General features: G+C 28.7%; 3 protein-coding genes across 4 annotated transcripts in view; 2 read left to right on the top strand and 1 right to left on the bottom strand.

Moving 5' to 3' along the window:
* Nucleotides 1-5,087, bottom strand: part of wcy (WW domain-containing adapter protein with coiled-coil wacky) — an 85,554-nt gene extending 80,467 nt beyond the window's left edge. The window contains exons 1-2 of the mRNA XM_067263616.1: nt 4,922-5,087; nt 4,685-4,718 (exon numbers count right to left, since the gene is read on the bottom strand). Of these exons, the coding sequence (XP_067119717.1) occupies nt 4,685-4,718; nt 4,922-4,962 (75 nt within the window). The 5' untranslated portion in view covers nt 4,963-5,087. The remainder of the gene's footprint in view (nt 1-4,684; nt 4,719-4,921) is intronic.
* Nucleotides 1-15,578, top strand: part of LOC136969432 (patched domain-containing protein 3-like) — a 330,862-nt gene that overhangs the window by 27,340 nt on the left and 287,944 nt on the right. The gene's annotated exons all lie outside the window — the stretch shown is intronic.
* Nucleotides 5,244-15,578, top strand: part of metro (membrane palmitoylated protein 7-like protein metro) — an 82,579-nt gene continuing 72,244 nt past the window's right edge. For both annotated transcript variants that reach the window (XM_067263637.1, XM_067263630.1), the window contains exon 1: nt 5,244-5,429. The gene's annotated coding sequence lies outside the window, so the exon portion shown is untranslated. The remainder of the gene's footprint in view (nt 5,430-15,578) is intronic.

The following is a 15,578-nucleotide window of genomic DNA, read 5'->3' as shown; positions in this document are numbered from 1 at the left end:
GTTCAAATCATTCTTTTAACATAACAAATAAATTATTTGAATCTGACATCTTTGAATGTTCAAGAAAGTTACTTGCACATTGATGATAAATAATCATGTCTATACACTAGTTACTACTTAACCAAAAGTTAATTTTTTAAAAATATTATTTAAAATTGATGGTGAAAATTATTCCTACTGGGAAAAATAGTAACATAAATCAATTTAAAAGCAAACAGTATTTCAATTTTTTATAATATGAAAATCCAAATTTAAACAAATTAGTAAATTGAATTACAGTAGAGCATCGATTATCCGACCGCGTTCTAGTCGGTAAATTCAAATGTCCGCTAGTGATGTGGCGCTACAATATTTGGTTATGTCTTGGCTACTTTAACACGTTGACTGCCACGTGACTTTTCAGGATTCTGTTGTAAAACGCCAACTTAATTTAATTATATTGTATTATTAAAAACTCTAATCAGAGTACATAGAAATAATCAAAAAGCATATAGAATGTGTTTTTCTTAAAATAAAGGTATTACGAATTATCTCGTAGTTGGCTTATGTAACAGAAAGCTCTTCGCTAAAGCCAAACTATGAGTTAATTCGTGCACAGACACGATTCGTCCTGTCACTTCGCTACAGCCAATCGGAGATGTGCGTCTAAATTCATTAGTAATAAATCGGATATAGAGGCGAGCACATCACATTTACGTCTTTTTTGAGAGTGTTATTTTTTATTTATTTTTATAATCAAATTATAAATATCCCAATATGGATAAGAAAAGACCACTGACTAAAAAACAACTTGATTACTACACTAATCTAAGTGATTCAGAATCTGACAAAATTTTTGGTGAGGATGGTAACGACAGTAGCGATTATGTACCATCTGAGGATTCAAGTGAGGACAGTGATTATGACGTCGTCTCCGAACCTGAAGATGAGACTATTCTCGAACCTGAAAGCAATGACGATGCGTCTCAAGCAACCACATCAAATCCAAACGATAATTTGTGGACAGAAACTCAACAAAATCCTGAACTATTTATTTTCCAAGAAAATGTTGGTTTGAAATTGGATACGACAAACCTTACAGTGCAAATGCTGGTAGACCTATTTTTTTCGGAAGAATTTCTTGCATTACTGGTCGAACAAACGAATTTGTATGCTGCACAAGAAATTGCAAAACATAAAGAAATAAAAAAATCTAAAAGGGTATCACAGTGGAAAGACGTCAGCACTGCAGAAATGAAAGTTTTTATTGGACTTGTATTACAAATGGGTCCTTGTTCTTTTCCTTCAATAGAACATTACTGGAGCACAAACGAATTGTATAATATAATGTTTTGGCGATCACATATGAGTCGAAATAAATTCCAATTGTTACTGCGTTATTTTCATTTAGTTGATAGCTCAATACCATCTTCTGACAGATTATATAAGGTAAGACCTATACTAAACCATTTCAATAATATTATGCACCAAAACTATGTGCCTGATAAAAATATGTGTATCGATGAATCAATGATGTTGTGGCGTGGAAGATTGCATTTTCGCCAGTACATAAAAAATAAAAAACACAAATACGGTGTCAAACTGTATGAACTATGTGAATCCGATGGTATTGTTATGAAAATATCAATTTACAGCGGAAAATCTGAAGGAATTGACAGTAATTTAGGCCACACTACTGATGTTGTCTTACACTTACTTGAAGACTATCTTGATAAGGGATATACCGTATACATGGATAATTTTTATAATTCTGTTGCTCTTACGAAATTACTGACTACACGAAAAACTTATGTGTGTGGAACACTGCGAAATAACAGAAAGGGGAATCCCAGAGATGTAATAAATCAAAAACTGAAAAAGGGGGAGTTTATTTGGCAGCGAAATGGTCCTGTTACTGTATGTAAATGGAAAGACAAACGAGAAGTCCTTACCATTTCAAACATGCACGTTGTTGAAATGGTAGAGGTGTTCAATCGCAATGGAAAATGTTCGATGAAACCGAATATAATTCGAGATTATAATCATGGAATGTCTGGCATTGACCGATCAGATCAAATGCTATCGTACTACACAGCTCTAAGAAAGACTATTAGATGGCCCAAAAAGGTTGCATTACATATTATAGAGATATATATACATAATGTGCACAAACTCTTTCAAAAAGCAACTTCTTCTAAAATAAAACTTATAAAGTTTAGAGAAGCATTCGTCAAAGCGTTGATTGGAGAAGAGATTCAACCAGTTTCAAAAAAAATTAAATTGCAAGAGCTTCACTATTTACAGAGTATCCCACCTACTCAGAAAAAACAACATCCGACAAAGCCATGTCGAATTTGTACCAAAGCTAAGAAACACCGAGAAACGCGTTATTTCTGTCCAATCTGTCCAGAGAAGCCAGCCCTTTGCGTAGAAGATTGTTTTAAAAATTATCACAAACAATAAAAATATTGTTTTGCTTTTGATTTTGAATAAACTTTTTATGATATTTTCTGTTCATTTAAATTTATGTTTCTGTTTTATAAATTATCACAAACAATAAAAATATTGTTTTGCTTTCGATTTTAAATAAACTTTTTATGATTATATTTTCTGTTCATTTATTAATAAATGTTCTGTTCATATAAGCCAAACTTGATTTTTTGTTCTTGCCCCTGAAGCTATCTATTCATATTTACACTGATATACTACGAATTACATCGTAGCTGCACAAATATGGCAAGGAAACAAACTACGATATAACTCGTAGGTGGCGTCCTAGGCAGAAACGGTAACTACGAGTCATCTCATAGATGGCAGTCAACGTGTTAATATTATTTTTGATAAATTTTTGCATGTTTTAGCTGGCAGCACTGGCTCGACCATGAAAGGGAGTCTAGTATTTAAACCAGGCCTAATACACTATACTAATAATGTATTTTTTCATACTTTTCGGTTATCCGACTTTTCAGTTATCCGACCAACCCCAGTCCCCAATTAAGTCGGATAATCAATGCTCTACTGTATCAAATTACTTTATGAAAACTAATATGTTTAAAAATTTCAAGAAAACTTATTTTGCAAATTTTACTTATTTTCATAAACACTACACATACAACCAAAATCTAGAAAGAAAAACTGCAAGAAAGCAAATGTTTTCATCCACACCTTTTCTAGATGGGTTTCAATTATATGTATAGTGCTTATTTATGTATTCTTGGTTCAAATAGTTGAATTTACTTCATTCCTTTTAGTTTTGCTTCTGCCTTGCCATTCAAAACTAATCACTTTAACAAGATCTTTGCCAAAAATAAATAAATATACATAATAATAATAATATACATAAAATAATTTTACCAAAGGTTTATAGTTTATATATATGCTTTATTATTAAACAACAGCATATAGATAAATCTAAACCTGAACATATAAAAATAATTTACTATAAAGTGGTTCTACTACCAAACATATAAATTATGTAATTTAACTGAATATATTACTGATATGACAATTATTCATATACCTGGAAACTTTTCAAAGAAGCACTTTAAAATAAAACTGTTTAAGAAAGATCTGAAATTTTATCAGTATAATATATACAGTGGCTTTTTAGAATACAAAACGCATTATAAAATTGGTTTAGTATAAATTTACTAAGATCATTAAAAATAATTTTATGATTATGTTAAATTTAAAATTTCAATTAACTTTTTAGATAAAAGTAACAGCTTCTGTATGAACAAGAAATTTAAAAACAATAACAATAGCAAGAATGGGGCAAATATTTTCATCATTAATTATTTTAAAATTTCCTATAATACATTATTATTTAATTGAATTTGTTCTAAATGAAATTTAAAAATCAATGTGAATTATATATATAACTTTATGGAATCATTAATTTGTCAGCATAAACATTAAATTATTACAAATAATTTAATGTTTATGCTATCATGACCAATAAATTCTTAATATAAATTTTTACACTAAAAAGAAAAAATTTTTATCAATATTTGTGCAAAATGTTACCTAACACAGTTTACTCTTAAACAGTGTTTACATAATTTGTAAAACCTACCACAATATGTTTTCTTCTTAACGACGCCTTCAAATAAACTATAATTTAGTAGAAATAACAATCTGAAGAATTATTATTTGGGACATTAAGAATTTTTTAATTTTCTCGAGTCGATCCTTCAGAAGTGTGATTTCTGTGTTTTGTTTTCAAAATAATCAAAAAATCAATAGACGATCTGTAACTGTCTTCTCAAAAAAATCTGTTTCCCAAAATTTACTGCAACTTCTGTCGGTTGATCACATTTTTAATTATTTAAATATTCTTCGATCATTAGACATTTTTATAATTACATAAATCTTCTTTAATATCTTTTATATAATAATTTGATGAAATTACATGAAATTAATAAAATTGAAATCAGTTAATAAATATGAAATTATAATTGCAAATGTATTCAATAGAAGAAAGAAATGTTGTCAACATTTCATTAAAGGAAAAAAAAAAAAATATATATATATAAATATATAGAAAACATTTGCCCATAAAGATCCTATTTACTGATCATGTTTACCTCATCCATTAACAAAAATTTTTTAAAAATTGATTAAAAATTCAATTGAATAATATAATATATCATCTGATTCTGTCACTTTATTTTCAATAGAGTCCAATAGGGTCTCTCCAACTAACCTCATACTGATGGGCTTGATTTCTGTCGATGTACCTGTAACATAAAAAATATCGATTATTTATGCTTTCTAATATTAAATAATATGATAAAGATCAATCTAAAGTGATATATATTAAAATAATTTCGTATAAATTTGACAACAAACATAAAACATGGCGTCAAACGACAATGGGTGCATAGAGTGAAACGTTTTGAATATTGACGTATAGAAATATCGTATTGAAAGTTACTCGTACCCATCATTGAGTCTTGGGAGTTTCCTTGCATGCATTACCATTAATGCTTAAACAATTTTTATTATCTCTACTACACCGAGATCTTTTTAAAAATTAAATTGAAGCGGAATCATTTAGACACTCCAATATGCACCATGACACATCCGGGTTCTAAGTATATTTTATAAAGTGGAGAAATAAATTCTTCATTGTTAACGGAACGTTTAAAAATCGTTAATATTATTTATAAACGATAAAAATAGCGAAATTTATTTATAATAATTAACAGATAGATTGTCGCAATTCCGCACTCTTATACGTCACGTGACGGATGATACGCCGAGTCACGTGATTCTGATAAATAGTATTTTGACGAAAAAGAATTTGCTCAATGTATTCAATACTCATTTCGTTTTAATATACATACATATATATATATATATATATTTTTTTTTTCTTCCTTTCAAAATATAAAGGCTTCTCCACATGGCTAAATCAAAACTACTTATATAAAATTTTACATAATAAGGTGTGTATTATTTTTATTGTAGTTAGGGTTAAGTTAGTATTATATTATTTAATTATAATAATAATGTATTTAAATTATTCAAAAGATTGAAAATTAACTTGATGTTGGCAATCAGAATCAACGAACAACAAAGTTAGGCAAGACTCATCTGCTTTTCAATTTGAAACCACGTTTTACATACAAATATAAACTTTTCATTACGTTTAATGTGTTATAAATGAAGTATTTTCGTATAATTTTAATCTTTGATTAAAGAGAAAGTTTAAAACAATAACCGAATTAATGAAAAACAAGACTTCTGCCCACTTAAATATCACCTATCTTTCGTAATTGTTTATATGTGATTACGTTGCTATTTATTAGCGTTACGTCAGTTTTAAAACACTTCATTTTAATCAAAAGAATAAGATTGCACATAATTTAAGTAAAAGTATGTTTATTCAAAAGTTTTAAGTGTAAAACTTTTAAATTCGACAAAAATTATGAGATCTGTAACAATTAGAAAAGTACAAATGGAAGAGATGTTACCACTAGAAATAATTAATGAGGAATGAGTCATTACAAGTGAGTTCAGTCTACATTGTTTTTAAAGGACATATTATATATTTGGTAAATCATTTTGAATTCTTTGGATAGTTAATTTTTAAGTTGTTTACAAGACATTTCAATCAGTTTTCCAAATATGAGATTATGTTTTAGTTATAATATTCGCTTGTGTTTGTTTCTAGAGGTAACGCCTTTTTTTTTCTGTACATTCGTGACTCTCATTTACCTTAAAATTCTAGATCACCTATATTATCAATAGAAGTTAAAATATATATTACTAATAGCGAGGTTGCGGCCAAAGTTTTCATCTCTAAAAAGTGAAGGTTGGGCGACGCTATCTTTTAAATGGCGCTTGATGTTTGAATCATGTTTTAGAGATGAAAACATTGGCCACAACCTCACTAATTTTTTAATTATAAAACATATATTTGATATTATTTACGAAGAATATTATACTAAGTTCAATATTAAGAGAAAGCTAATATAAAGAAATATTGTTTTGTGATTAAAGATTATATTTTATAATTGCATTTAAGCAATACATAAATGATAAATTAATCCTTCATTAATGTGTCATAAGTAATGCTAAATCACTTTCTTGTAATCAAGATATAATAAAGATGCTATAATAAATGTTTCAAACATTATCTTTAAAAATAATTGCTATATTCAGTAATAAATCATTTTGCTTATTGTGAAAAATTATTTTTGAATTTGTAATAAAATATTACAAATATATTTGAAAATAAATAAGCACAGTTTAAAATATAGAAACTCAAAATTTATTAACTTCAGAAATTATCTCAAACACATTAGTTTATTGTCATCTGTTCTGTACATATAAGTTAAAAGGAACTATAGTTTAATCATTTAACCTTGTAAAGTAGAACAGACTTAAATTTATTAAACCTAATCTGAATTAAACATGGGTTTCTGTAATTTTAATTGTTTTTTTTTTTTTTTTAATCAAATAAAGGCAAAATACATCAATATCCAGCACAAAAATGTAAGACAGCTAATGCTTTTGCTCATGTTAAATGGGCATCTTCAGGCTATGTGACCACTGCAGCTGTTAAAATGAGGATTGCCATACATGAGTTAAGAGGAGAGACGTAAGAGAGAAGGAAAGGACAGGAGAGGGATGTAAGATTATAGTTCTCATGTCGACTTCTATGCTAGTGGGAAGGATTCTATATCACAAAAGTTTATAGTGACATTTAGGGCTTTTTATCATTTTACTAAAAAACAAATCCTTATTCATAAATAAAAGAAGTATTGTAATAAATTTAAATTTACGTAATTCATTATATAAACATTAGATGTATCAATTAATGCAAATCATAAAGTTCGTATTAAAAAAAAGCTGACAAAAATAAGTACAGTATAATGGTATTAAAATCTTCTGAGAAGATTTAACATTTTCAAATTAAAAAAATTAAAACTAGATTTATTTGATACAAATTAATAAATCCATATTTCTGCAGAAAATTTCTATTCATTTTTAATTGTTACTTTATTGAAAATTTTTGTAAATAAATACATATAGAAATATAATCAAATTTACTAATAAATTCTTTTAGACTTTCTTTTATGCCAAATAATAACTGTATTTAAAATCAAAACTGTTTAAATATGAATTTTAAGCTAAAGTGATTTTGAAGATGAGAATACTTTTCAAAAGGACTGAGTTAAAAAATAATTTATAATTTAATTCCTAAAAGAAGTCTTAGTGCATTTTTAGTACAGACATTGTTCAGATAGAAGAATGCTTAAACTCTGAAAAATATGTTAAGTTGCTAGAGTAGTTATTGCTATGCCTGGAAAGATGTTAGTTGGAATTGATTAACTTTTCCAACAGGATAATGCACCTAACAATACCTTCCAACGTGATTACTGGTGTTGATGAACACACTCAACAAACCTTTGTCCTGTAACGTTTAAAATTTGTGAAATAAATGTTTTTGGCCTCACTCTAGGTCTGCTTCAGGTTAAATTGAGAAGGAATTCCAAACTTAGAACGCCTGGTATCAAACAATTTCAAATGTTAAATTTTACAATAAAATTGAAATATTATTAACCGTATTTAACTGTTGCAAAAGCGTGCCATCTATGTATAAATACATAGGGTGTCCCATATAAGCCTATTAATTGTGGGACTGGTATAAATGTAAATAATACACACGTACGTAGCACCAGGCGTTTGATAATGCATTGCCGTCCTTAAAGTTGATACATCTACCTGCCAGGTCAGCCTTGTATATTTCAAGGACCTTTAAGACCCTGATGTGATCTGTGTGAAAGGCTCTTTTTATCAGCCTGGCATTAGACAGGTCTGTGTGAACTTTTGTGTTGGTGGCATAGGTGGATAGGGCAGTGGTATATCGTGCATGGTCTGTGTTGTATTTGTACTCACAGACTCTCTGTTGGATGGAAAGTTTGGTGGAGCCAATGTACACCAAGTCTCATCTAGGTGAGGGACAACAGGTTTAGACGAGACTTGGTGCACATTGGATCCACCAAACTTTCCATCTAACAGAGAAGACCGTGAGTACAAATACGACATAGACCATGCACGATACACCACCGCCCTATCCATCTATGCCACCAACCCCAGAAGTTCACACGGACCTATCTAATGCCAGGCTGATAAAAAGAGCCTTTCACACAGATCACATCAGGGTCCTAGAGGCTTTTCAAATATACAAGGCCGGCCTGGCGGGTAGATGTATCAACTTTAAGAACGGCAATGCATTATCAAACGCCTGGTGCTACGTAAGTGAGGAACAAGAAGTAGCTGACACTCCATAAGACCAAGACTCCACTAGCTGAAAAATGGGCATAAAACCTCTCACCATAAAAACTTTTAATCACGTGACCACGATATTTTACACCTGAGCAGGTCGTAAAACCAGCATAAAAGTGAGTTGAGCAGTGTTCAACTTTTGACGCGAATATGGTTGTAAAACCATCCACCAATCAGAAGTCAGTGAAATCTAGGTCATTGTGGCACGGTGCGAAAATGGCGGAAAACGAGCTTTTGTGTATGTTTAGATTTATCGAAAACATCTGAAAGTATTCATCTTTCTACGACAAGAGGTATCCTGATTATAATAATGGATGCCGAAAACATGTGATATGGATGGCCAAAGGAAAAGCCTTCAATTTCGAGGACTATATAATAAAAAAGCTAAGCTTATAAGTGCTGTATATTATCTTAATAATATGATAATAAAAGTTAATATATGAAAGTAAAGATATTATTTTTACTACATTTGTAATTATAGTACAAAAAAAACTTGTAGAATATAATCATTGTCTTTATATCAATATATCACATATACAATCGTACAGGTGTAACTTTGACAGCACCATCACCATAAAAAGTTGCTTTACAAAGAACAGTGTTATTCTTCTGAATGGCCAGTTGTAAAATCCAGACTCAGTGGAAAATCTATGGAGTTATCTAGTCTGCAGTGTATACAAGTATGGCACTCAGTATTGAAAAAAAGACGACCTGTGGCAAGCAATAAAAATAGGGGTTCATATTATCACATCTTTTTCTTGAGCTTGATAGATTCAATGCCAAACCAAATTTTTGAGTTTATCCTAAATAAACATTTTCTTAGTAGTAGTTTAATAAGAAGATATTTGTAGGCCTAGGCCTATTGCGTTCCTTTATTTTACCAGCTGTACATAGTTTACATTTTTGACTATACAAGTAAATGGAATTACTTGTGCTAATTATTTTAGTCTTACGTTCAGCTAAAAAATGCATTAAAAATATTTTAAAAATATGTATGCTATTTTATAAAATAAAACTTTGTATTTTATAAACTACTACATTTTATATTGTGCTTATAATTTTGACAAGCTGTATATAGTAAAAGATATCACACTAACGAATATATTTTTTTGACACATTAAATTTTTTATATTATAAATAATTTGTATAAATATTGATAAAAATAAAAATTCAATAGTTACTTTACATAAGTTTGATATTAACGCCATCTTTGCAGCCTGGCTCAATAATTATTTGCCCTTAGTAATGATTATGCATTTTTAGACTTGTAACCTTTCTATGATATTCAACAGGGATCAGTTCTCAGCACACCTTTTTTTCCAGCTTTTATCAACTAGCACTTTAATATTAGATCAATTGTAATAGCTTATGCTTATGCACAAAAATAATTAAAATAACCCTACAATGCTGCAGTCAGATTTAATTTGCATTGCCTCCATGTTTCTTTTCTCTAACCTGCTTATTAATCCTAATAAATTTGCTATAACATGTTTTCCTTTGGTCCATACTCTTCAGCAACTGATGTTTGTTGTATACAATATCTGTATTTCCTACACTGATTCAGTAAACAATCTTTGCAATTATTGACAATAAACTTACTTTTAAGCATCACATTGCAAAAAACATCCAGCAGTGAGTTGTTCAACTTTCTGGCAACATTTAAAATTTCAATGGTGCCATCTGTTATCATATTTTATTAAAAAGCATATATTTTTAACTACTATAAAATGGCAAAAAGCTTAATTTTGAGGGTAGAGATAGTTTTATAAAAAATTGTAAATGCTAATAATGAGCAAAATTGTCATTAAGTCTGACCCTATTGGAGAACATATGACCCCCATTGTCTCCCACCCCCTCGACCTTTAACCACCAAAATTTAATAGCATCAATCCCCCTAATAAACAAACCTCCCTGCAAAATTTCAGAAATTTTTGACAAAAATAAAGGAGAGTTATTAAGTTTCAAGCAGAGTGAAAAAAATCATGCCTCCCCACACACCCATACATACAGAAATTACCTCTGAATTTTTTTGCATTTCTCGATATTTCAAGGTGTCCTAAGTACAAAAATGTACAAATTTGGGTGATCATCTTTTGCCAGATTGCCATACTTTTCTTCTGTTATAACAGCTGAGAAAGTAATAATAAAAGGCATATCTTTTCAACACAGAATAACATGGTGATCTGGTAGGTGATCTTGTCAAAAAATGTGTTGCAATTACTTTTATATGTATTAACTTTTTAGGTGCCCATGCCCATGTTTGGTTATTTGCCTAAGTGAATCATACAATGTAATGCAAAAACATCAAAACACTTATGGCACCAAACTCATTATGCATGATAAGCTTCTGACAAGGATCACATAGCTTCTAAACAACATATCATGAAACAGGAGTTATTGCACAGAAATTATTGTTTACAAGTTTGGTTCACTGTTCTATCATGACTTCAATGAATTGTTATCAAACTGCATATAGTTTTTATTTAATGAACTAGCTAATCTACCATATACTGATTCTGTTGAGGTAACCTGTATTAGATGAGGATTTCCTGACTACTATGAATGCATAAAATATTTTGACAGTATCCTTTTCTTATAAATTTTGTAATGGAATTTATCTTTGAGTTCTCATGTTTTCTGTAACAAATTGTGCATACATGGTCAGACATAAATTATGCATCATACAATGTTCTTTTTTTTATACTTATTCATTCATTAAATGAACTAGAAGATACTTTTTACTTAGATTTTACAACTTTCAAGAATCTTTCTAAAATGAATTGTAGGCTGTATTGTAAAATGAAAATTTGTATATTTTATGTCATTTATGTTTGTGTTAATTTTAATTCATCTTTATTTTTTACTGACTGTTGGTTTTATTCAAAAGTTCTGTTTAGAGGGACCTAATTACTTATTTAAATTTTACATAAGGTAATGGTTAAAAGAATAAAGAATAATTTTCAAAATAATTTTTATTGTCAAGTTGACTATCACCAAGTTTTTGTGTGTGAAAATTGGTTTTATTTTTTAAGATACCTCTCAATTGCTTTATTATTATCTAAAATCTTTATTATTTAAATATGTATCTATATTATTATTACATATATATATAAAATAAACATTTTAATTTTGTTAAATTATATATTATCCTATAGCATCAAATAACATCATGTTGGTATTATATCTGATAAGTATTTTTAATCTATTTTGTGAAGAGAGATGCTATTTTTTAAACTATTTAAATACAGTAATACCTCAACTTACGCGAACCCAGAGTTACGCGATTTGAAAATCGCGTAACTCTTTTGTTTGAGTGCCACGTAACTCTTGATTATTCACCCCCCCCACTATTGTTTAGCATAATGTTCAGACATGTCGCGTGGAATCGACGCATAGCTACAATTTATTTTGTGTTATTTATTTCTGTGTTTGTTATATCTACGGAGACTTGAGAGACTCTACTATGTCATCCAAATGAAGTAGAACTGATTCTTCTGCATCAAACAAAAAAAGAAAAACTTTATCTTTGGAATGTAAAGTTAACATTATTAAAGACTTCAATACAAAAATGAAAGGGGTTACAAATTTTAGAAAATATAGACTCCAACGCAGAGCGCATTTCTTCTACAAAATGAAAAATAAAAAAATTATTAGCATGCTATGAGGAAATTTTGCAGGAGAAAAAAAAATCTTTGAGCCGTCAGACAAATTTGTTAGATTTTATGAAGCCGTCTACATCAAAATAACTTCGGTTTACGATTTTAATGATATAATTTGTTATACATATGTATTATCTAAGATTTTATTAAACATTGTTTTCTAAATTATTGTTTTCTTTAGTCTCCGGCCCCAATTAAAAATAATTTGTATGTATTTATATGCAAAATTATACCCCGACTTACGCGAATTCGACTTACGTGGTTATCCCTCGGTCCCACCTATTGCGTAAATTTGGGGTATTACTGTACTATTCCAGTTTCCTTTATTTAAATTTTGTTGTTTTTTGCTACTTAAGTTGCAGGAGACAAATTTTAAAGGATCACTTATAGATTTGTGATTTCCTCTTTATTATTATTATTATCATTTTCTTTTTTTGTGTAGAGATGGTCTACAATCTTACCAGTTTATCAGTGAGGTCAGGCAGAGATAAAAATTTTAATTTTTAATTTAAAACCTTAATAATTGAATATCAAATTGTCTTGTGATAACATTCTTTTAATGCTGGATCTTCTATGTTATGTTTTTGCTAAACTTTAAGGAATTGATAATGGCTAATACTATTTTTTAGTATAAAGTTTATCAAAAATCTTAATAAGATTCTAATACTATGCTGAATATCTCTACATTTATTAAGGTAATGGTTTTTCTGAATTTATTACAGATTGCATTAATATGAACACAGTGTAGTAATACATTATTTTTTAATTATTAAAAGTAAATATTGATATTATTTGAATAATAACCATTCTCAAATATTTGATGTGCTTATTGTTTGAAGATTTCTGAGAACTTAGGGAAACAATGTAAAATTAATAAATATTATAAACTATGGTAGGTAGATACTGTATTTATTTAACAAATGTTTTAAAAGAAAATGAAAATATGTGAAATGTAGCCTACAATATATAGTAGGTGCATGGCATTTTTTAAACTATTTTCTTATTATTGGTGTATAGAAAAAATTTTTATTTATATTTATTTCTAAATACAATCAGTAAACTTCTTGTGGACTAGAGATTACTACCCCCCAAATCAAAACAATAAAAAGATCCCCTTAGATAAAAACAATTACACTATACATAAATAATACAATAAGGTAACACTAATTGAAAATAAAGATACCAGTTGCCATTTTGAGTATAATTTGCTTTAAAAGTCAAACTTTCATAAAAAAAATATTTAAATACTTTATTAATAGACACCAAATAGTTATATGCAAAGGAAATAATAATTGTCCTTGATTAGTAACCACAGAGAGAATACTTAATTAGGAGACATGGCTATTCAAATAGAACTAGTACTTTATTAGCATTTTTAAAAGTTAAGAAGTGCTGTTTTGAAATTATCATCATCAAAAGAAATTGTAATATTAAAAGTATATCACATTAATCAAATAACCAAAATCTGCTGGATTTTCTATATGATTTAGTTCAAACTAAAAAGAAATTATAAACAAATTTAACTAATGGTAAGTTGTATTATTATTATATAAAAACTTCAGAAAATAGATTTTTATTTTTAATTAGATATTTCTAAATTAATCAGTTTGAAATAGGATTTGGAATTGCAATTCGAAATAATTTTGTTCATTAAGTCTGCAAAAATTTTGAGCTTGTAATGATGATATGTTACCTGTTAATACCATTCTCAAGGCTGCCAATCTCCCCTATGTCATCAATATCTACTTGGAAGAAGTGGTTAAGCTTTATGTTGAAGTGCAACCTTAGGACTCTTATCCCATTATTGTCATTTTTATTTTGTTGGCGTACAACAGGAGTCCTGGAATGGAGATAGAGAATGCTGTCCTAAGTCAGACTATTTGTATTAATATAATGATACCATACTGCGTGTGTCTGTAGGATTCTGTAGATTAATAGTAACTTAATAAGAAAAACCTTTTTTTTTTTTTTTTTTTTTAACAGATTTCAAACATCTATTCTTGTTTTGTGTATACAGTCAAACCTGTTTTTATGCGGGGGATAGGGACTGCATAAAAAAAATCTCACGAAACTTCATGAATGGCTGTAAATAATAGTTTTCGCGACACAATTAAAAAAAAGTCTCACATAGAAAATAACTCAAAACCGTACGAAATAGAATTTATTGACAACAGATGTCAGCACTTGACTGCATCATCTGGTCTATCGTCTGTTTTACATATTTTTGTCCAGGTGGTGTTTTGTTGACTTAAAAAGTAAATTATTTCATTTTTCGCATATTCATGCAATAATATTACTATAATAAGTGCATTTATGCTTTAAGTTTATTTAGCTATAATAAGTCAACGTAAGACATGACAAATCGCACGAGACTAGTCGCCAACTATACCGCACAAATTAAAATTTCGCATTAAAAAAATCGCACAAATAAAAATGCACATAAAAAGAGCGCATAAAAACAGGTTTGACTGTATTTAAGAAAAAGAAAAGATTACTTATTTGCTACAAACAGAACATTATTTCAAGGCATAAAAGGTCTCTTCTTGATGATATAATGCATTTTTTACTGAATTTTATTTATCAAATTTTCTTTTTATTAAAATTGGGCTACAAATAAAAAAATTTAAGTTTAAAAATGGATTTTTGCCATCTTAGTATAACAACAATAAGGAATAATAACAAATGGTAACAAAAATTGAAATAAAAGGGATTTTGTTATACTTTACGTTTAGTTTTATATAAAAAAAATGTAAAGATCAAGAAATAAATCTTTACCAAAATTTGTTGAGTTGATAGATCTGTGGCAAAAATGGATCTTGTGGTAAACAGAGCTAAACATCTTCAAATGAGAATGTCGAATTAATTTTTGACATAAGGGCTAAGAAAACCATAAATAACTTATATTTCAATTAAAATACTGTGGTCAGACATACTTAGAAGCATAAACTACATCAGAAGAATAATCCAGACAAGCTTAGTAAATTGCCATTACAATTACTTTATTCAGAATAACTTCATGGAATTTGAAAAGTGTAAAAGCCAATGCCTTCAGTTTGATTGACTATGAATAATTGGCAAAGAATAAGTGTGCATAAAATTATCTATTTCCTAATCAATCTTTACTGAATACTTTAATGCCTT

This window comes from Centruroides vittatus, unplaced genomic scaffold, assembly GCF_030686945.1.
Source record: "Centruroides vittatus isolate TY-2023 unplaced genomic scaffold, ASM3068694v2 contig_1035, whole genome shotgun sequence".
NCBI classification, from domain to species: Eukaryota; Metazoa; Arthropoda; class Arachnida; order Scorpiones; family Buthidae; genus Centruroides; species Centruroides vittatus.
This window is presented reverse-complemented; position numbering and strand designations above follow the sequence as displayed.